This window comes from Lethenteron reissneri, unplaced genomic scaffold, assembly GCF_015708825.2.
Source record: "Lethenteron reissneri isolate LAM-NWPU_2019-01 unplaced genomic scaffold, ASM1570882v1 scaffold_1222, whole genome shotgun sequence".
In the NCBI taxonomy this organism is placed as follows: domain Eukaryota; kingdom Metazoa; phylum Chordata; class Hyperoartia; order Petromyzontiformes; family Petromyzontidae; genus Lethenteron; species Lethenteron reissneri.
Genome location: NW_026890918.1, coordinates 13,236 through 37,695, shown reverse-complemented (window position 1 = coordinate 37,695; position 24,460 = coordinate 13,236). Strand labels below are relative to the sequence as shown.

The 24,460-nt window shown below is 55.4% G+C and overlaps 1 protein-coding gene across 1 annotated transcript; it reads right to left on the bottom strand.

Moving 5' to 3' along the window:
* Positions 1–1,231: 1,231 nt before the first annotated feature.
* Positions 1,232–22,817, bottom strand: LOC133361758 (sodium-dependent serotonin transporter-like). The gene is made up of 13 exons (XM_061580755.1): positions 22,430–22,817; positions 17,946–18,080; positions 16,980–17,199; positions 15,111–15,249; positions 14,509–14,643; positions 11,749–11,852; positions 11,516–11,643; positions 9,716–9,828; positions 8,114–8,245; positions 6,611–6,710; positions 4,729–4,829; positions 3,753–3,920; positions 1,232–1,879 (listed from the first exon to the last, which is right to left on the bottom strand). Exons 1-13 carry the CDS (start codon positions 22,800–22,802, stop codon positions 1,793–1,795), a joined length of 1,935 nt encoding a protein of 644 aa, XP_061436739.1. The 5' UTR covers positions 22,803–22,817; the 3' UTR covers positions 1,232–1,792.
* Between the last annotated feature and the right edge of the window lie 1,643 nt (positions 22,818–24,460).

The following is a 24,460-nucleotide window of genomic DNA, read 5'->3' as shown; positions in this document are numbered from 1 at the left end:
AACACCATCCTCATCCTCAACACCATCCTCATCCTCAACACCATCTTCATCCTCAACACCATCCTCATCCTCAACACCATCCTCATCTTCAACACCATCCTCATCCTCAACACCATCCTCATCCTCAACACCATCCTCATCCTCAACACCATCCTCATCCTCAACATCATCCTCAACACCATCCTCATCCTCAACACCATCCTCATCCTCAACACCATCCTCATCCTCAACACCATCCTCATCCTCAACACCATCCTCATCCTCAACATCATCCTCAACACCATCCTCATCCTCAACACCATCTTCATCCTCAACACCATCCTCATCCTCAACACCATCCTCATCTTCAACACCATCCTCATCCTCAACACCATCCTCATCCTCAACACCATCCTCATCCTCAACACCATCCTCATCCTCACATCATCCTCAACACCATCCTCATCCTCAACACCATCCTCATCCTCAACACCATCCTCATCCTCAACACCATCTTCATCCTCAACACCATCCTCATCCTCAACATCATCCTCAACCTCAACACCATCCTCATCCTCAACATCATCCTCAACACCATCCTCCTCTTCAAGCTCTGCAGCTACCAAACCTCCACGATGTTTCCCATCTCTAAACAAGGCTGCCCGGGCCTTATCTCATTATTCTCTTCCTCCTGCATCACGTGCACCGTAACCTCCTCAACCTCTTCACCGGCAAACCTCCCTATGAAGCATTGTTTAGTGTTACTGCTGCTGCTGCTGCGTTTGGCAGTGGCGCACAAGCAAAAATGACAACTCAACAGCTCAACAACACGATAGCTTTACAATGACGAGTACTGTACACACTAGGCGACATTTGGGGCGATGGCCCTTCTTTCGTCGCACACGAGGAGAGAGGCCGGAGAGTCGGAGTACACCACGTGATTATTCTTTGGGTCTTCTGGTAAAGTCACGTAAATAGGTTCAAATTAATGAAAAATAAAATAAACAAAATCTCGGACGTTTCGATGACAACACAAGCGAGTCAAGATTTACACCCACGTGAGTTGGAGACCGCACGTCACGGCACGGGGTCTGAAAAGAATGCCAACTTTTTTGTGTATGTGTCCTGACGTATAGCCTTGCATGTGCATGGTTAACCATTACGAGCTGTTGAGTAAAAGACAATCCCTTCCATAGTCAGAAATTGTTACCAAATAACATATTTGTATTAAACGTATAAGGTGACGCTGACACGTTGCATCATTGGTAGAATTGTTTCTGAGGTGAATACATAATCCACGTAACGATTGTATTCCTGGGCCCAATTCTCCACCCTCCCCATGCTCCCCAGATTCCTGAACCTCTTCAATATTTTCCAAGCCCACTCATAATGAATCTCCAATCACATGTTCTCTTTGCACCTCTTCCACAACCCACTCATACATCTCATTCTCAACCCCTTCATCATCCTGCACCTCATAACCACTCAGCTCCCTAAATAAATTGTGGGAACAATTACCACGCATTAGTTGTTCCCTGATTGTATACATCGGTCCATAATCGACGTGTGTCATTGTTGTTGTTGTTGTGATGTGTGATGCTATCGTTTTGTTAAGTTCCTCGTCGCCGGAATGCAATTTCATGGTGGGGGTGATCCAGAAGTTGGCAGTGCCCCACCACTCTCAACTCTTCTTTGCTGAAGCCGCAGTCTCCCACGGGGCCACGCAGGAGCATCTCAGGGGGCAAGGCCGAGAACTCTTGCTCCCTCTCTCTCTCCCTTTCAGGGCAAGCCCAGAGGCCCCCTGCTGTCTCGCTCAGGCGTGGGACGTGACTGCGAGGGGAGACGCGAGGCCAGGTTGAGACCTCCCTTTCGCCTCAGGCGTCACCACCGCGCGCAGCCTCTGTGGGCACACGGACACTCAGGGTCATGGCTGGAGTCTCACAGGGGCAAGGGCAGCATTTCACAACCAGCAGAGTCGGGGTCTACGAGGGGGCAAGGTGGGGTTATTTCAAGGGTAAGGCTAAGAGGTGTCAGGGCCAAGGCAACGGACAAGGTTGTGGTCATCTTCTTGGTTCTTTCGGTAAAGTCACGTAGAAGGCAAGTAATGAAATAATAAAAATAAAACATAATAAAATAATTCTCACGACGTTTCGGCCACAACGCAAGCAGCCGTCCTCAGGTGAAGACCAGTGTCTGAACGCTGTCTCCCCGACAGACACTGGTCTTCACCTGAGGATGGCTGCTTGCGTTGTGGCCGAAACGTCGTGAGAATTATTTTATTATGTTTTATTTTTATTATTTTATTACTTCCCTTCTACGTGACTTTACCGAAAGAACCAAGAAGATGAATCCCTGCAGTCACGAAAGCTTTAAATCGAAATTCAAGGTTGTGGTCCTAGCCGCAAGGCTGGAGTCTGAGGGGCAAGGCTGTAATCTCGGGGCCCATGTCCCGTGTGTTCGTCGTGGCCTGGTTCCAGTCCTTTACTGCGTTTCCGTGTTTGTAAGTGGAAGGAATTACTCAACTCGTACCAATGAACACAATCATTCTGTTATTCCTCAAATCGCATCGCCTGTTAAGTGTGCTTGTTCTCAAAGTAGTACAGGCGTGGGTAAATATTTGTCTGAGTCTTGAGCGCGATAATTTTTTTTCCAGGGAAGTGATTTCTTATTTATTTGTCCTAATCATTCTAAACGGGGGTTTTTTTTTCCTAATACGATAAAATGCCGCTTGTTTGAGAAAGTAAATCTGAAACGGTGGTGACTCTAAGGTCCATTAGACTGGAGACCCTGATATGGGGGGGTGGGGGGGCATTGATATCTACAACCGCAGTGTACGACTCCACGAACGGTGCTGAGACTAAGATCAGACCCTGCCAGTCAGTCACGAGTGGCCGACTGCTGTGGAATCTGGCAGGTGGAAGCCATGGCGGTGGAGGTATCGATGGTGGCCTTTTTTTTACTTAAACTTAAAAGCCCCAAAGCGTGAGTTGGTGGGGTACGCTTGTGACACCGCTGCCCATTCGTGTGGGCCGCACTGACCACCACCACCACCACGGCCACGGAATCGCCCAGTGCTGCGCCACTATCAGCTGCCACCACCAACACGGCGGGAGGTGTCTTCATGAGCGCGTTCGTGCGTTGCGCCCAAGGGGGCGATAAGAGCGGGGAATGGGTCGCGATAAGCGGCGGCTCTGTCAAATGGGGGAAGTTGTGGTGACCCGGGCAGGGCGGCTCCACTCGTTTTAATAATAATAATATTGTGGTCGTCTATTTACCCTGGACAGCCTCGACGGAAACCTCGTTCTTTTGTCTTCAGGAAGGTCACGGCATCGGAGTGCTTGGTCACCTCGTTATTGAGTGCTTTGCGTGTGGCAGGAAACCGTGGCACGCTGCTCATGAAAAAAAAAACGAATTCCGATCCGCGAATAACATTCACCGTTGCACCCACAGATTGTGGAAACATGAACCGACTTGCTGTGCTGCCTTCTATTTGGCCGCATAGACATCCAGTGTGTTTTGGAGGTCTCACCAGATTGGCGATTTCTGCGTGATCCACCAACCCTGGCTACTCCACGTGGGTCCCCTAGGCTGCTGGACTACCACACTCAACAAATAACGAGGTCCCGGTCAACCCTGACCTTCACTCTTAACCATGACCCCGACTCTGCCTATGATGGCAACACAGACCCCCAATCCCAACCACAACCTCTTACAAGAATCTGACCTCGACTGCTCAGCTGAATCTGACCCCTCGGCCGACCCCGTCCCCTCACCTGCCGCAGTGTGCCGGGCGCGCGGACCAGCGCGTAGATCATGTAGAGCGGCACGCACACGAAGGAGGAGGCCGACACCACGTAGCCCACGGAGATGCTCCACGGGGGGAACGCGTAGTCAAAGAGTCGCAGCTGCGGAGTCGTCAGCAGGAAGCTCAAGCAGATTAGCTGCGGAGAGAGCGATGGAGATCGGGGAGCGAGCGGGGAAGAGTCGGGGGAAAGGGGGCGAGAAGCAGAGTTTAAAAATGTTAATAAAAAAAATAAAATAAAAATTACGAAATGATGAACGAAGCAAAGTGCCGAATACCACGAGCATCTTATTGTTTCCACTGATCGTAAAAAAAAGAGAAGGGAGAGATACGGAAGGGCAGAGAGGGGACAGCTCACGAGGAAGATCTCGCATCCTCGCAGAAGGAAATCTGCACGGACGAGGTCTATGGCTGATCATCATTCTCATATCTCAGAATCTATAACTGTATTGCCTTCTCGCACCACACGTCGACGTTTAGAATTGGTTACTGATTTTAAAAAAACGAAGTGATCTCAGAATCAACGACAAAAAATGATAAACCTCGTTAAATATAAAATAACACTCAAAACCAAGACCCAACAGTCTTCAAGAAGGATATCTCGGCTCCAGGCGTATTTTGGAAGCTGTAGCAGGTGAGTTAAAACATGACATCGGGTGGTTTGAGAACCTCTTCCAGGTGTGTTGATAATAATCTTCATAAAAATATTGAATTCTACCACAAAATGTGTTGAAATATTCTCCGAGTGAACAGGGCGGTGTTCTTCATTGTAAGACCCGCGGGCCACTTGCAACCTCCAATGGTTTCAAACGTGTGGCAGCCCTCACACTGATGGTGTCTCATCAACTCTGAAAATGAGTGCATAAGACCGGACTAGGATATTTTCATAAGCGCGTGTCGTAGAGGAAACATGTACCAGGTGAGTGCACCTGATGTGTGGAACTCACGGAGAGGAAGATGGGGGAGAACGCCGCCCAGCACACCTGCCAGAACAAGCCGGGCGTGAAGCCCAGCATGTCCTTAATGTCGGACGAGAACCGCCTGACACCTGCGGAGCGGACAGGTGGGTCAGGCGCGAGGCTGTATACACACCCCGGTCAATACGAAGACAAACATTCCCCGCGTAGCCTTCACGCACTGTTGGGGCAAGTGCTGTTGCCGAGCACCTATATGAAGGTCCTGCACGGCGCACGAGGGGGTGGTGTGATCGGCACACCGCGCTCGGCCGCCTTACACACACAAGGCAAAGATCCCCCGTATAGCCTGTACAGACTGTTGGGGCAAGTGCTGTTAGCAAGCACCTATGAAGGCCGGCACGGTACACGAGGGGGTGGGTGGCCAACACCACGCCCAGCCGCTTTTGTTTCCCCAGTGGCGATGTTTACACACCACACCAGTTACACAGTTACGGCTGAATCGACCTAGGGGAGGCCCATGACGGGTTCAGATAATCGTCACTGGTGTTTGCTTTGAGCGGGAATCGAACTCGCCGGGTTCGCAGCGTAGCGCGCTAACCGCTAGACAGCCGCTCCCCACACACACACAGACACACACACGTTCTCCACACACACACAGAGACACACACAGACACACACGCTCCCCACACACACACACAGACACACACTGAGACACACACAGAGATACACACAGACACACACGCTCTCCACACACACACAGACACACACACAGACACACACGTTCTCCACACACACACAGACACACACAGACACACACGCTCTTCACACACAGAGACACACACGCTCTCCACACACACACAGACACACACCCTCTCCACACACACACAGACACACACGCTCCACACACACACAGACACTCACAGACACACACACTCTCCACACACACACACACAGACACACAGAGACACACACCCTCTCCACACACACACAGACACACACAGACACACACGCTCTTCACACACACAGACACACACAGACACACACCCTCTCCACACACACACACACAGACACACACAGACACACACCCTCTCCACACACACACACACAGACACACACAGACACACACAGACACACACGCTCTTCACACACACAGACACACACAGACACACACCCTCTCCACACACAGACACACACAGACACACACAGACACACACGCTCTTCACACACACAGACACACACAGACACACACCCTCTCCACACACACACACACAGACACACACAGACACACACAGACACACACAGACACACACGCTCTTCACACACACAGACACACACAGACACACACGCTCTCCACACACACACACACAGACACACACCCTCTCCACACACACACAGACACACACAGACACACACGCTCTTCACACACATAGACACACACGCTCTGCACACACACACAGACACACACCCTCTCCACACACACACAGACACACACAGACACACACAGACACACAGAGACACACATGCTCTCCACACACACAGACACACACAGACACACACAAACACACACGCTCTCCACACACACACACACAGACACACATAGACACACACAGACACACACAGACACACACGCTCCCCACACACGCACACACACACAGACACACACAGACACACACATGCGCGCGCAGGTGCACACAGGCGGCCCATCATCTAAGACGCCACTCTGGATATTGCAGCTGGTGTGTGACGCGGCAGGTTGACTGAGTGCGGATATCAGGGGTCACGCCGTCTGGGGTCCGGATGAAAAGGGATGGGGTACGGGTAGGCACAGGGGCCAGGGAGAAGAAGTGGGGGAGGAGTGAGGATGGAGAAAGGGGGATCAGGAGGGGGGTGGGTGGGGGGGGGGTGTCCGTGCCGTAGAACCAGGAGACTGCGATGGACTCGAACAAAACCACAGCGATGATGGCCACTCCGGTGCCAAACTCCTCCAGCAGTTTCACCACATAGGCGCCTCCCTGGCCACACAGCACAGCGCGCATAGCATGCCGCGTGTAACAAAGCACGCGTAGCATGGCCCATACAGCACACCGCGCAAAGCGAATCACGCACAGCACACGACGCAAAGCGAATCACGCACAGCACACGAGGCATAGCGTAGCACAGCGCACTACGCATAGCGCCCCCACGCACAGCACGCAGAGTACGCGTAGCACAGCACTCCCCCCCAACGCCCCGTATCGAACTCTACCACCTCGGTCACAGTTTGATTTTAAACTGGCGATTATTTACGATGACTTCGTTTGACATCAAGATGATACGCTCCTCCGATTAAATCTCAGTACGATAGTCACCCTGCACCTGCTTTCATGTTTACATAATTCCTTCTGGTAGTTGTACCATGATCAGTCTAAAAATAATCTTGCCGAGCCGATTTGCGCTGCAGGGAGTGCAATCGTTAACTCGCGTCTCACATCCATTTGTGTCTGCGCAATGCTTTCAATGTACCACGCGATGCGGTTGTTGTTTTTTGTCGCTATTTCTATTGACTTCACTCTTTTTGGTGACCGAGGTCTCCATCTGAACGCTTACTCCACCTCAAGCCTCAAGACAGGCCACTCTACACACAGCACGCGCATCACGCGGAGCGGGCCACGTCTCGCCCCGCGTCAACGCGCAAAGTACATCATGTACCGCGCGCAGCACACAACAACCACGCATAGACCATCACGTCCCCATGCACAGCGCCACGCATAGACCATCACGTCTCGTGCACAGCGCCACGCATAGACCATCACGTCCCCATGCATAGCGCCACACATAGTACACCACGTGACGCGGGCAGCACCACCACTGTTAGTGCGTAGGCCACCTTCATTCATGCGCGGTTACTCAGCGAGATTCACCTGCGCGAGGGTGACTCGGTCTCACCTGCGTGAGTTCATGACCGACCTGTGGAATTGAGACTCTCACCTGCGTGAGCGTGACACACTCACCTGAGCGAGCGTGAGACTCACCTGAACGAGTGAGACACTCACCTGCGTGAGCGTGACACACTCACCTGCGCGAGACACTCACCTGAGCGAGTGAGACACTCACCTGAGCGTGAGACTCACCTGAGCGAGCGTGAGACTTTCACCTGAGCGAGCGAGACACTCACCTGAGTGAGACACTCACCTGCGTGAGACACTCAACTGCGTGAACGTGAGACACTCACCTGAGCAAGTGAGACACTCACCTGAGTGAGTGAGACTCTCACCTGAGTGAGACACTCACCTGAGCGAGACACTCACCTGCGTGAACGTGAGACACTCACCTGAGCGAGAGTGAGACTCTCACCTGCGTGAGCGTGAGACTCTCACCTGAGCGAGTGAGACACTCACCTGAGTGAGACACTCACCTGAGCGAGCGAGACACTCACCTGAGTGAGCGTGCTCAGCGAGCCCAGGAAACAGGTGAACACCACGAGGAGCAGGAGGAGCCCGCGGCGCCGCGAGAACACACGGGGGAACTCGTCGGTCACCGCCGTGACGATCGCCTCCAGCCCTCCGAACTACACACGTCGTCGCCAACGTCACCGCCATCAGCCGTCATCTATCCACTGCTGGATGAAGGCCTCCACAAGCGGCCGCCGCCTCTCACGGCCACGCAACGCAACCGGTCCGCGTGCCACCTTTGCACGCGAGCCGATCGCATCGTCGTCGACGTTCCACCTCCGAGACGGGCGGCATCCTCTGGCTACCCCTCGTGAGCAGTGCCGGACTAAGAAGCTAGTGCGCGGGCCTGTAGCACATGTTATAAAGGGGCCCTAAATAAAAAAAATATAACACGTAAATATTAAAACAAATAAATGTTGAACTTGCATAGTAAAGTAGTTGTGTTTTTGCATTTGCTATACAGCCAGATCATACGACAAATCGCTAACCTTAAACACCCAGTCGTTCGTAAAAGTCGAAGGCGGTCCAGTACTATAGTAATAGAGCAAGTGCAGAATCACTGAACCGGAATTGATAGCTTGAAAGCATTTAGCGCGGGGCCCTTGAAAGTACGGGGCCCGTAGCTACTACTACTACTACATGTGTAGTTACTACAACATGTGTAGCTACTACTACTACTACATGTGTAGTTACTACTACAACATGTGTTGCTACTACATGTGTAGCTACTTGTGCGCCCGTGTGGTGCCCTTCCGAGCAGCGAGTGCGATGGCGCTGACGGTCGCGGCGCTCCGCCCGCTCGCTCGTGCGACGCGCCGGCCTCCGCAGGCGGGCGCTACTCGCGGGCACCGCGTTGCTTCACAGTCCGTAGGGCTACACGGTGGACCTGTGTCTGCGTGCGTGTGCGCCATAGCAGGTGATGTGCATATGGTGTCGAACCAGGGTCAGGTGAAGTCAGGTGAGGTGATCTGAGTTGAGTTGGAGGTCAGGTGAGGTGAGGTTGAAACACCAAAGTGAAACCTTTTACGAGGAATCGTGGTCTGCATTAAGCACAATGCTTGTGGTCAGAATGCACACAAAAACAAACTGTGATCATAGACCAGAGGACGCCAAAAGGCCAAAAGGCGTCCTCTGGTCTAACACCGTTTGAGACTAGGCTCAAAAGAAAGCTGTCTCTGGTGTGGACCAGTCAGTTTCAAGGACAATGCATATATTATCAGAGTACGTTTTTTGTTTGCATTCTGACCACAGCATTGTGGTGAATGCAGCAACATGATTCCTTGTAAAAGGTTTCACTTTGGTATTTTAACATCCTAACACAACTGTTTTGTTGCCAGAAAAAAGGGGAAAAAAACCTGTGATCATATTTTGGTACTGGCAAAGAAGGTCCCATGATGAGGTGAGGTTAGTTGAGGTGAGTCAGGTGAGTTGCGTTGAAGTGCGGCAAGGTGGAGGTGAGTCGGGTGAGGTGTTTGAAGTGAGTGAGCTGAAGCGAGGTGAGTTCAGATGGAGGTCAGGTGAGGTGAGGTTAGTTGAGGTGTTTGAGGTGAGTGAGGTGAGGTGATGGGGGGGAACCCGCGTCGCACCGTGCTGTCCAGCCCCAGGGTGACCATCATGATGAAGAAGATGACAGCGAAGAATGGCGCGCCGGGCATCGTGGCGATCGCCTCGGGGTAGGTGATGAAGAGAAGGCTCGGGCCTGCGGGGGAGGGAGTGGGGCGTCCATTACTCGACTGGGGGGGGGGGGGGTGGTACCCACAGGTGAGCCCCCCCCCCCCCACTGTGCCCCCACGAGGGGAGGGGGAAGCGCCGAGAATGAAACCACCCACAAACCATCCCCTCTCATCCCCTCTCATCCCTCTCATCCCCTCTCATCCCCTCTCATCCCCTCTCATCCCTCCTCCTGTCGCATCGCCTCAGCTGGCGGTGGTGGAGGTAGTGGTGAATCGTGGTGGAGGGTTAGGTGTGGTGGAGGGTAAGTGGTGGTGGTGGTAGTGGAGGTGGTGGAGGTGGTGAAGGGTTATGTTTAGTGGTGTGGTGGTGGAAGTGGTGGTGGTGGAGGTGATGGTGGAGGTGGTGGTGGTGGAGGTGGTAGAGTTGATGGTGGTGGAGGTGATGGTGGAGGTGGTGGTGGTGGAGGTGATGGTGGTGGAGGTGGTGGTGGAAGTGGTGGTGGTAGAGGTGATGGTGGAGGTGGTGGTGGAGGTGATGGTGGTGATGGTGGTGGTGATGGTGGTGGAGGTGGTGGAGGTGATGGTGATGGTGGTGTTGGAGGTGGTGGTGGTGATGGTGGTGGAGGTGGTGGTGGAGGTGGTGGTGGAGGTGATGGTGGTAGAGGTGTGGTGATGGTGGTGGTGGTGGTGATGGTGGTGAGGGTGGTGGTGGTGGTGGAGGTGGTGGTGGAAGTGGTTGTAGAGGTGGAGGTGATGGTGGAGGTGGTGGAGGTGATGGTGGTGGAGGTGGTGGTGATGGTGGTGGAGGTGGTGGTAGTGGTGGAGGTGGTGGAGGTGGTGGTGGAGGAGGTGATGGTGGTGGTGGTGGTGGTGGTGATGGTGGTGAGGGTGGTGGTGGTGGAGGTGGTGGTGGAAGTGGTTGTAGAGGTGGAGGTGATGGTGGAGGTGGTGGAGGTGATGGTGGTGGAGGTGGTGGTGATGGTGGTGGAGGTGGTGGTAGTGGTGGAGGTGGTGGAGGTGGTGGTGGTGGAGGAGGTGATGGTGGTGGAGGTGGTGGTTGAGGAGGTGATGGTTGTGGAGGTGGTGGTGGTGATGGTGGTGGTGATGGTGGTGGAGGTGGTGGTGGAGGTGGTGGTTGTGGAGGTGGTAGTGGAGGTGGTATTGGAGGAGGTGGTGGTGGTGGTGGGTGGAGGTGATGATGGTGGTGGTAGTGGAGGAGGTGGTGGTGGTGATGGTGGTGGAGGTGGTGGTGGTGGTGGAGGTGGTGGTGGAGGTGGTGGTGGAGGTGATGGTGGAGGTGGTGGTGGTGGTGGAGGTGATGGTGGCGGAGGGGGTGGAAGTGGTCGTGGTGGTGATGGTGGTGGAGGTGGTGGTGGAGGTGATGGTGGTCGTGGTGGTGGTGGAGGTGGTGGTGGAGGTGATGGTGGTGGAGGTGGTGGAAGTGGTGGTGGTGGTTGTGGTGGAGATGATGGTGGTGGAGGTGGTGGTTGAAGTGGTGGTGGAGGTGGTGGTGGAGGTGGTGGTGGAGGTGATGGTGGCAGAGGGGGTGGGAAGTGGTCGTGGTGGTGATGGTGGTGGAGGTGGTGGTGAAGGTGATGGTGGTGGTGATGGTGGAGGTGGTGGAGGTGATGGTGGTGGAGGTGGTGGAAGTGGTGGTGGTGGTGGAGGTGATGGTGGTGGAGGTGGTGGTGGTGTAAGTGGTGGAGCTCTCGCCAATGTTCTTCGCCACGTCCTCCACCTTCTCGCCGCGCCTCTCCGCCATGTATCCCAGCACAGTGAAGATGACGAAGCCCGAGATGAAACTCGTGGCGCAGTTGATGGAGCTGGTCACAATCGCGTCCCTACGCAGCACAGGGACACGGGTGGGGGGGGGGGGGGGCAGTCGCGTCGATTGTGGTTGTCGCGGTTCGTGTCTGCGTTCGGCGCAGGTGTGTTGCGACTCGCACCTGTACAGGTTGTTGTGGAAGGGGTTGTAGCTCGCCAGCGCCAACAAAACCCCGAAGCCGGGGCCCAGCGAGAAGAACACCTGGGCCGCTGCTGCGACCCACACCTGAGACACGGGGAGCCGACGACGACTCGAGCTCATCATTCATTGTGCGCGGCCAGGAGAGAGACACCCAAAGAGACCCCCGGCACGAGTCTCGGTTGGCACCAGAGCCCTGGGGTGGTCACCCAAGTGACACCGGCGAAGGCGGAGATGGTTGTTTGTGATGGTCGTGGTGGTGACGGAGATGATGTTTGAGCGCTCCATCACCGGAGGATAATTATATTTTCTAGACAGGTGTTCAGATTAAGTTGGGACCGGCGCTTCCCTCTGGTGGGAGGTGACGGAGGGGGGGGGGGGCTCTATCCCCCCTTCCCCCCTCCCCTACCTCTGGGGCATGAATTAGCGGGGGGCAATTAACTCTGCGCGCGCGAGCCTCATCACGCCGCGATGCATCATGGGAATCACACGAGTTCACACGTGCGGTGACAAAGCCACGACTTACATAGTCACCGTCGTTACTCACCCCCACTCACCATCACCTCACCAGCTCATCCTCACCAGCTCACCCTCACCTCACTAGCTCACCTTCACCTCACCAGCTCACCCCCACTCACCATCACCTCACCATCTCACCCCCACTCACCATCACCTCACCAGCTCACCCCCACTCACCATCACCTCACCATCTCACCCCCACTCACCATCACCTCACCATTACCTCACCAGCTCACCCCCACTCACCATCACCTCACCAGCTAACCCCCACTCACCATCACCTCACCAGTTCACCCCCACTCACCATCACCTCACCAGCTCACCCCCACTCACCATCACCTCACCATCTCACCCCCACTCACCATCACCTCACCATCACCTCACCAGCTCACCCCCACTCACCATCACCTCACCAGCTCACCCCCACTCACCATCACCTCACCAGCTCACCCCCACTCACCATCACCTCACCAGCTCACCCCCACTCACCATCACCTCACCAGCTCACCCCCACTCACTATCACCTCACCAGCTCACCCTCATGCACCATCACCTCACCAGCTCACCCTCATGCACCATCACCTCACCAGCTCACCCTCATGCACCATCACCTCACCAGCTCACCCCCACTCACCATCACCTCACCAGCTCACCCTCATGCACCATCACCTCACCAGCTCACCCCCACTCACCATCACCTCACCAGCTCACCCTCATGCACCATCACCTCACCAGCTCACCCCCACTCACTATCACCTCACCAGCTCACCCCCACTCACCATCACCTCACCAGCTCACCCCCACTCACCATCACCTCACCAGCTCACCCCCACGCACCCTCACCTCACCAGCTCACCCCCACTCACCATCACCTCACCAGCTCACCCCCACGCACCCTCACCTCACCAGCTCATCCTCACCTCACCAGCTCACACCCACTCACCATCACCTCACAAACTCACCCCCACTTACTATCACCTCACCAGCTCACACCCACTCATCCTCACCTCACCAGCTCACACCCACTCACCATCGCCTCACCAGCTCACCCCCACTCACCATCACCTCACCAGCTCACCTCCACTCACCATCGCCTCACCAGCTCACCCCCACTCACCAGCTCACTCTCACACACCATCGCCTCGCCAGCTCACCCTCACACACCATCGCCTCACCAGCTCATCATCACCCACCCATCCTCACCCACCCATCATCACCCACCCATCATCACCCACCCATCATCACCCATCATCACCCACCCATCCTCACCCACCCATCATCACCCACCCATCATCACCCACCCATCCTCACCCACCCATCCTCACCCACCCATCATCACCCACCCATCATCACCCACCCATCCTCACCCACCCATCATCACTCACTCATCATCATCACCCATCATCACCCACCCATCATCACCCACCCATCATCACCCACCCATCCTCACCCACCCATCCTCACCCACCCATCCTCACCCACCCATCATCACCCACTCATCATCACCCACCCATCATCACCCACCCATCATCACCCACCCATCATCACCCACCCATCCTCACCCACCCATCCTCACCCACCCATCCTCACCCACCCATCATCACCCACCCATCATCACCCACCCATCATCACCCACCCATCCTCACCCACCCATCCTCACCCACCCATCATCACCCACCCATCATCACCCACCCATCATCACCCACCCATCCTCACCCACCCATCCTCACCCACCCATCCTCACCCACCCATCATCACCCACCCATCATCACCCACCCATCATCACCCACCCATCCTCACCCACCCATCCTCACCCACCCATCCTCACCCACCCATCATCACCCACCCATCATCACCCACCCATCCTCACCCACCATCATCACCCACCCATCATCACCCACCCATCCTCACCCACCCATCCTCACCCACCCATCCTCACCCACCCATCATCACCCACCCATCATCACCCACCCATCCTCACCCACCATCATCACTCACTCATCATCATCACCCATCATCACCCACCCATCATCACCCACCCATCATCACCCACCCATCCTCACCCACCCATCATCACCCACCCATCATCACCCACCCATCCTCACCCACCCATCATCACCCACTCATTATCACCCACCCATCATCTACACAACCCGGGTCCCAACATTAGACCCCGATAGGGGACCCCCGTCAGCCGCCCCCTCGCGGCCCCCACTCCACGCACCTCGCTGTCGAGGAGGCGGTCCCAGTTGGGGGTGAGGTAGAAGCGCACCCCGCGCCACGCGCCGGGCAGGGTGGCCCCGCGCACCAGCAGCACGCCCAGCACCAGGTAGGGGAACGTGGCGGTGAACCACACCACCTGAAGCCCACACGCAGCGCTCAGCCACGCTCCACCACGCTCCACCACGCCGCGCTCCACCACGCCGCGCTCCACCACGCCACGCTCCACCACGCCGCGCTCCACCACGCCACGCTCCACCACGCCACGCTCCACCACGCCACGCTCCACCACGCCACGCTCCACCACGCCGTACTCCACCACGCTCCACCACGCCACGCTCCACCACGCCGTACTCCACCACGCTCCACCACGCCACGCTCCACCACGCCGCGCTCCACCACGCCGCGCTCAGCCACTCCATTCCCCCCAGAATTGACAAACAGCTATGTCCCCACTGTCTACGCTCACTCCCGATCTGCACAACAACCCCCATCTCCACCACTTACCAACAGATGGAGATTGGGGCGAGAGGGGAGGGGGGTCCCCTTACGTCTCAAGACCCCCCCCAAGCGCCCCCGTAGCCCCCCCCCCCCCCAGGGACTCGCCTTGCCGGACGTGCGCACCCCCCTCCACAGGGAGAAGTAGACGGCGAGGAAGACGAGCGCGACGCACGCCACGAGCGGCCAACGCAGCCAGCCCACGTCCTCCAGCCCCCACGCGTTGTGCAGGCCCAGCACGTGCCGCCTGCAAGGTGGTGGTGGTGGTGGTGGGGGTGGTGGTGGTGGTGGTGGGGGTGGTGGTGGTGGCCGTGGTGGGGGTGGTGGTGGCGGTGGTGGTGGTGGGGGTGGTGGTGGCCGTGGTGATGGTGGTGGGGGTGGTGGTGGTGGTGGCCGTGGTGGTGGTGGTGGTGGTGGTAGTGGTGGTGGTGGTGATGTGGGTGGTGGTGGTGGTGATGTGGGTGGTGGTGGTGGGGGGGGGGGTCGTGGTGGTGGTGGTGGGGGTGATGGTGGTGGTGGTGATGTGGGTGGTGGTGGTGGCCGTGGTGGTGGTGGTGGCGGTGGTGGTGGCCGTGGTGGTGGGGGTGGTGGTGGTGGAGGTGGTGGTGGCCGTGGTGGGGGTGGTCGTGATGGTGGTGGTGGCCGTGGTAATGGTGGTAGAGTGTGGCGCGTGGAAGAGGGAGCGGTGGCACGGTGATTAGCGCCCTCCGCTACGAACCCGGTCACCCGAGTTCAATTTCCGCTCACGGCCAACACCGGCGACAGTGAATATGCGAATAGGTCGCTGGTGCGATGTTTAAATATTACACGGGTCTACACAGTTTTTGTCTATCACATCAGGTTTTTGAGATATCAAATATTGCATTTTCAAAAAAAACTGCAGAAAAAAATTAAATAAATGTGGATATCTACATAAAATTATATTATAAACACACTATCCTAAAAATACAGCACCATATACTAAAGCAGTCACTGACTCGCAACAACTTGCAATCATAAGTGACAGAGTTAATTTCGGGTAAAATCAATGAAAATGGGGTATGCCGATAGCATAAAAACGAGATGTGATAGAGCAAATCTGAGATCAGATTTGGAATCAGCACCCTGAAATTAGTCTAAAACAGCTGCAAAAGTCCAGGCCAGAAAAATATGTTTTTGTTGTTGTTGACCAGTGTTATCAGTCGGGATATACGATGGACTTCTTTCGCACCGTACGTAGCCAAGCGTGCTAATCGGAGGCGTAGTGTTGGTCACCCAACCCTCGTGCGCGGCACCGGCCTTCGTAGGTGCTGCTCAACAGTCTGATAGGGCTACACGGGGGATCGTTGTCTTGGAAGGGATGTGATGATGTTGGTGATGGTAGTCGTAGCGATGATGCGTTCCACGCATGGTCCGCTGCTGTGCATTGAAAAATGTTGATACTCCTAACTGATACTCCTGCTGTTATGGAGGGACTCATGCTGCCAGCTATGGCTGCAAAGTTTGGTCGTACATGTTATGTGTATATCGTTTATTGTTACATTTGAATCACAGTTCCTATGATCACTGTTACATTGTTTTTATCGCTTTATTTCGGTGAGTTCGTAAACGTTTTGGTTTACCCATATTTGTTTGTTGTAGTACAGAGTTAGACTGTTAACTGTAATCAAAATTGTCTTATGCTTGTTATTGTTTGACTTGCATCCCACTGGGATGTTTGTACACAGCGTTGAAACGCAGTGTTTTTTCTGGAAGACTTTGATGTTTTTCCCTGGATTTTTCTGTTGCGTGAAGTCACTTTAAGATGTTTCTTGTTCATGTTTTTGCTTGTTGCGCTTGCACCCGAGTCAAGAGCCACATGTCCCACGCGTTCTGTGGCCCCCCGCACGTCCCGCCCGCCCCTGTCCCACACGTGACTCCGGTATCACCCTGTCTGCCCCCCCCCGCCCCCCCCCCCACACCCCCGCCCCCCCCCACACCCCCACCGACGCAGCTCACGTGTAGAACTCCTCGGCGGGCGATCGCGAGTGCGCCCCCCACGTGGAGTTGTCGCGCAGGAAGTAGTCGGAGCAGTGGGGAGTGTTCCAGGCGTTGTCGCAGTGCGCCCAGGGCAGCTCCGCGGTGAGGCTCGAGTAGAGGTAGAACAGCGCCCAGGCGATCACCGTGTTGTAGTAGAAGGCGACGTAGAGCGACATCACGCAGATCGCGTAGCCCACGCCTGGCGCCGGGGGGTTGCGGGTCGGATCCCGGGTGTTAGGGGGGCGGGGGGGGGTACAGCAGAGAGCGACACGTGCACACGGGCACCTCGAGATACGAGCACATGGGTATAGAGGCACACCTGTTGACAAACACACCTGTATATATACAGCTGCGCACAGACACACCTGTATACAGATACAGGGGCCGTCCAAAAATGACGTCACGCGATTTTTGACGATTTTTGACCCCCCTCCCCCTTCGTCACACGGCGTCACAAAAAGTCAGACCCCCCCCCCCTCAAATATGACGTCACAAAGCTTCCCCCCCCCAAAATAAAACATGCTTCAAATCTCTTTAAACTATTGTCATTGTAGTGCGTATTTAATATGGCGCTGCACTCTGATGTTGTAAGAGAAAACATTTATTAAAACGTCTATTTAATTAAGTAGAACGTGTTGTCTGTATTTATTAAAAGTTGCGCATTTTGATGTGACGTCACATTTCTCAACCCCCACCCCCCCGTCACACATCGTCACAAATGTCTGACCCCCCCCCATATGCATGACGTCATTTATGGACGACCCCACACCTGAAAATGGGCATATGTGTACTGTACCTATATACCGGCCCGCGTGTATACCAGCACCCCCATATGTGTGCACACCTATATGACGGGCGTACCTGTATACGACCACGCCTGTGCACTACGCTGCCGCTGTGTGCCCGAATGTCCTGACACCCCGCTCCCCGCCCGTGTCCCCGTACCTTTGAAGAGGGGGCAGATCTTGCTCCACAGCGAGATGGCTCCCGTTCGGTGGAACTGCCCCAGCGCCAGCTCCATGTAGAAGAGAGGGACCCCCCCAAACACAACCATCACCATGTAGGGGAAGAGGAAGGCTCCTGGGGGAGGGGGGGTGGCGCGGGGAGGGGGGCACATCCATCCGGGACCCCCGTGGTAGCCGGGTTAGCCGAGGGGGAGATTGGAGACCGGGCAGCTGCGTCTGGCCGGAGAGGCAATGCGACACGTGTGTACGCTGTGTGTACGCAGAGCACTCCCGCAGCATCTGGGGGGCTGAAGTGAGCTGAACCCTGACCCCCCCCCCTTCCCCTACTGAAGCTTCAGCCCCCCCACCCCCCCAAGTTCTAAATTCGCAGAGTCAAAAGCACGCGATCCCTGGCGCGGTGTTTCACATGAGCGGCAGCATCGCGGGACCCGCTGTCGCCGTTCACGTTTGCTCCGAGTTGGTTTAACGCGGAGCAGGCCCCCACCCCTACACCGCCTCTCCTGAGTTCGCGTATGAGCCCCCCGCCACCGCCCCCCCCCCCAGCTTGTAAACCAGGTAACGATGCAGTCCCGCGGCGCAGATGAGAAAGTCTCACTCACACTCTCACACACACTCACACACACAACAACAACCGTGGTGACGTCACACACACTCACTCACACACACTCACTCACACACTCACTCACACTCACTCTCACACACTCACTCACACTCACACACTCACTCACTCACACACTCACTCACACACACTCACACACTCACACACACACTCACACACTCACACACTCACTCACACTCACACACTCACTCACACTCACACACTCACACACTCACACACACACTCACACACACTCACACTCATTCACACTCACTCACTCACACACTCACTCACACTCACACACTCACACACTCACACACTCACACACACTCACACTCATTCACACACTCACTCACTCACTCACACACTCACTCACTCACACACTCACTCACATACTCACACACACTAACACACTCACTCACACTCTCACACTCATTCACTCTCACGCACTCACACTCTTACACTCACTCACACTCACACACTCTCACACTCCCACTCACACTCTCACACTCTCCCCCACTCACACTCATTCACTCTCACGCACTCACACTCTCACACTTTCACACTCATTCACATACTCACTCACACACTCACACACACTCACACACACTCACACATACTCACTCACACACACTCACACACTCACTCACTCACACACTCACACACACACACTCACACACACACACATACTCACACACACTAACACACTCATTCACACACTCACTCACTCACACACTCACTCACTCACACACTCACTCACATACTCACACACACTAACACACTCACTCACACTCTCACACTCACTCACTCTCACGCACTCACACTCTTACACTCACTCACACTCACACACTCTCACACTCCCACTCACTCACTCTCCCCCACTCACACTCATTCACTCTCACGCACTCACACTCTCACACTTTCACACTCATTCACACACTCACACACACACTCACATACACTCACACACACTCACACACACTCACTCACACACTAACACACACACTCACACACTAACACACACACTCACACACTCGTGTCGTGGTGATGCGTGCACTCACACACACACTCTTTGTCGGTGGCGATCGGCGGTTCAACCTCGCGTGGGCCACCGTTAGGTACACTCGGCCCTAAACGAGTAGCCCGACACGCCTCGTGGACATTACGGGGTTGGGGAAGACAAAGGCGGACGCGCGCGCCGCACGCCAAACGCGGTCACGTGCTCCCGGAGTCGACGACTCGTGGCGATTCCAAGTGCCAGTGCCCCCCTCGCCCTTGTGCCCCCCCCCCTACTCGTCAGTCGTCCCGCGTCATGTTCATTAGCCCGGACACTCAATGATCCCCAGAAAGGTTAAGAACACGACGGTCTGCTGTCAGGGCGACCTGTGTGTGTGTTTGTGTTAGTGTGTGTGTGTGTTTGTGTGTGTGTGTTTGTGTGTGTGTGTGTTTGTGTGTGTGTGTGTTTGTGTGTGTGTGTTTGTGTGTGTGTGTTTGTGTGTGTGTGTTTGTGTGTGTTTGTGTGTGTGTTTGTGTGTGTGTGTGTGTTTTGTGTGTTTGTGTGTGTTTGTGTGTGTGTGTTTGTGTGTGTGTTTTGTGTGTGTGTTTGTGTGTGTTTGTGTTTGTGTGTGTGTGTTTGTGTGTTTGTGTGTGTGTGTTTGTGTGTGTGTGTTTGTGTGTGTGTGTTTGTGTGTGTGTGTTTGTGTGTGTGTGTTTGTGTGTGTGTGTGTTTGTGTGTGTGTGTTTGTGTGTGTGTTTGTGTGTGTGTGTGTTTGTGTGTGTGTTTGTTTGTGTGTGTGTTTGTGTGTGTTAGTGTGTGTGTTTGTGTGTGTGTTTGTGTGTGTGTGTGTGTTTGTGTGTGTGTTTGTGTGTGTTTGTTTGTGTGTTTGTTTGTGTGTTTGTGTGTGTGTTGTGTGTGTGTTTGTGTGTGATTGTGTGTGTGTGTGTTTGTGTGTGTGTTTGTGTGTGTGTGTGTTTGTGTGTGTGTGTGTTTGGGTGTGTTTGTGTGTGTGTTTGTGTGTGTGCGTGTTTGTGTGTGTGTGTGTGTGTTTGTTTGTGTGTTTGTGTTTGTGTGTTTGGTGTGTGTTTGTGTGTGTGTGTTTGTTGTGTGTGTGTTTGTGTGTGTGTTTGTGTGTGTGTTTGTTGTGTGTGTTTGTGTGTGTGTTTGTGTGTGTGTGTTGTGTGTTTGTGTGTGTGTGTTGTGTGTGTGTTTGTGTGTGTGTTTGTGTGTGTGTTTGTGTGTGTTTGTGTGTGTGTTTGTGTGTGTTTGTGTGTGTGTGTGTTTGTGTGTGTGTTTGTGTGTGTGTGTTTGTGTGTGTGTGTTTGTGTGTGTGTGTTAAACTTATTTCGCACCGCTCGCAGCCAACCGTGCTGGGTTACATCGAGACATTTAAAGCGTACAGAGTTTTAACATTTTACATTTAACAAAGTTTAGATAATGTAGCAACAATTTAACATAACAATGTTGAATGACGCTCAAGTAAAGACGGCAGCGTGCGCACACACACTGCACATACACATCGTACACACAGCGTACACACAGCGTACACACAGCGCACACACAGCGCACACACAGCGTACACACAGCGTACACACAGCACACACAGCACACACACAGCACACACACAGCGTACACACAGCATACACACAGCACACACACATCGTACACACACAGCACACACACAGCGTACACACAGCATACACACAGCATACACACAGCATACACACAGCACACGGGTACCCGTTTGCGACCCTGGGTACGGGTAGACTGTGAGTCACTGGTGAGTAACTGTTTGTCATTCATTTCCCAACGTCTTGTCTCTTCTCACAATTCAAGTTCCGAGAATCAACCCACCCGCGCCTGCAACATGGCTTCATCCCAGAGGTCGCAATCGCAATCAGGTACCCGGCCGTACCCGTACCCTACCCGGCCGGGTACGGCTAGGGTACGGGTACGGCCGGGTACGGGTACCCGTTTGCGACCCTGGTGCGGCCGGGTACGGGTAAGGAATCAAAACCCGTTTGCGACCTCTGGTTCGTAGCGTAGCACGCTAACCACTGCGCCACCGCTCCCCATAACACGAAGATCCCCCGTGTAGCCTGTAGCAGACTGTTGGGGCAAGTGCTTTTAGCGAGCAGCAAGGCCGGAACGGCACACGAAGGGGTGGGTGGCCAGCACCACGCCTGGCCGCCTTTGTCTCCCTAGTGGCGATATTTACACATCGTACTAGGCAATAATTTGAGACTGAGTCGACCTACGGGAGGCCCAGGACCGGTTCAGATAGTCGTCACTGGTGTTGGCCGTGAGCGGGAATCGAACTCGGTGCGTCAGGTTCGTAGCCCAGCGCGCTAACCGCTACACCACCGCTCCCCATAACACACACAGACACATACAGATACACACACACACACAGATGCACACACAGACATACACATACACAGACACACACAGACACGCATTCACACACATACAGACACACACACACAGATGCACATACACAGACACACACATGCACACACACACAGACACACACACAGACACACACAGATGCACATACACAGACACACACATGCACACACATACAGACACACACACAGATGCACATTTACAGACACACGCATACACACATATACACACAGACACACACAGATGCACATACAAAGACACACGCATACACACACACAGACATACACGCACACACAGACGCACACGCACGCACACACACATACACACAGACACACACGCACACACAGACGCACACGCACGCACACACACACGCACACACACAGACACACAGACACACGCACGCACGCACGCAGACACACACAGTCACGCACGCACGCACACAGACACGTGTTCCGGAGCGCACCTCCACCGTTCTGGTAGCACACGTAAGGGAACCGCCACACGTTGCCCAGGTCCACGGCGAAGCCGACGACGGACAGCAGGAAGTCCACCTTCCTCCCCCACGTGTCTCGCGGAGCTTCCCCAGCGCTGCCCGGCGGCGCCGCGGGGTCGCGACTCAGCGCGGCACCTCGAGACTCGAGAAGAAGAGCGTCGGATACGGCGGGCGGTGCTGCTGCTGCTGATGATGGCGATGGCGGTGGCGGTGCTTGCGTGTCTCTGAGCAGTATGAGCTCGGCGTTCCCCGAAGAGGAGCCCCGTGCGGGGGGGTTCTGTCCCGGTGAGTAGCGAGGGGCGAAGCCATTGGCCCTGCTGGTGGCGGCGTGAGAGGGGATCATGGCTCCTGCGGCGCGGCGCGCACCTGAGCCCGGCTGGGAGCCGCGGCACGGGGGACACCTCGGAGTGGGGGGGGGGGGGAGCGAGGGGGTAAGGGGAGGGAGGGGGCGGGGTGGTGAAGGGGGAGTGAGATTGAGAGAGAGGCGGGAGAGGGGGGGGGGTAAAGAGAGCGGGGGTGATGCTGGGAGGTGGGGGAGATGGGTATGGGAGGGACGAAAAGAGGGGGGGGGGGAAGTTTGGTGATGGGAGGGGGTGGAGGGGAAGGATGAGATGGGGAGGGTCGGGGGGGGGCGAGGAGATGGGAGGGAAGAGTGAGAGTTGGGGGAGCTGGAAGATGTGGTGGGGGGGGGGGGGTAGAGGGGAGGGGGGGAGGTGGTGTCTGGAGTTGGTGCTGGGTGAGCCTCCCCGCTGTGCTGGAGAGCAGCCCGCGGAAGAGATATCACAGAACTACTTCCGAGATCGCTTCAAGTGCCCTCTGTTCTCGGCACACGATGGGGCGCTGCGCTCGCTCACACGTCCCGCTCGAGATGAACATCGGCGCGCGGCAATCAACCCGAGCTTTTTCATTCTCAGAACCGAGAAATTTGCCGATTTAAACGGTAACCTCTTGGAATGCGCGCGTGCGCGCGCGCGTTGCATGTGTGCGCGCGTGTGTGCGCGCGCGTATGTGTGTGCGCGTGTGTGTGCGTGTGTGTGTGCGCGTGTGTGTGTGTGCGCGCGCGTGTGTGTGTGTGTGCGTGTGTGTGCGCGTGTGTGTGTGTGTGCGCGCGCGTGTGTGTGTGTGTGCGTGTGTGTGCGCGTGTGTGTGTGCGTGCGCGCGTGTGTGTGCGCGCGTGCGTGTGTGTGTGTGTGCGCGTGTGTGTGTGTGTTGTGTGTGCGGTCATTGCACACTCGAGCTGAGACCATCAACTTGCTGAACTTGAGAACACGGTTTAATCGCAGGTGACGCAAACTCAGAACGCAGCCCGGATTCGAACCCAGCGCGCTCAGCGGCGCCGGCTCGGCGGACGAAGGCGAGGAGGTGCACTGACGGCCGCTTGGTACCTGCGACAAGGAAGGTCAACAAGTCAACGTGAGCCAGTGGCGGAAACTCCACGTTCCGATGGCAGCAGTCGCCTTTGGTGTTTCTCACAAAGTGGTACTCGTTTTATCGACCCCCCGGAGGAACGGTGGGCTGAGTGAATCCCCCAATCTGAATAAAAGCTCGCGGCCTCCCGATTGCGCGCCCGCTGAGCCACGCGGCCCGCTGAAAACCTGGAACCCGGCCACAGAATATATGAAATCATCGCTGCGCAGATTCCGATCGGGAGGTTCCATCGTTCGCCATGACATCAGCGGTCTCCTCTTCCGTCGGAGCGGATCGCTTATTGCGAGTTAGCGCCAATTAACTCGCTGAGTAGCGCCGAGTAAGATAACGACGCGTGGGGAGGTGGTGAGTGGCGGGGGGGGTGAGCGAAGCTGCTGAGTGGGGGAGCTGGGGCTGATTTTGTCAGCGTGGTGCTGGACACAAAAGTGCGCTGTGCTGTTCAATTTCACTCCGGGGGTGGTGGGGGGTGAGGGGTGGGGGCGTTTGGAACGTGCCCATCTTCGGTGTCACTCGGTTTGTTGTCACCCAGAGGTGGGGTGTTGACGGGCAGCTTGTCGCGGTGCGCTGCCAGGG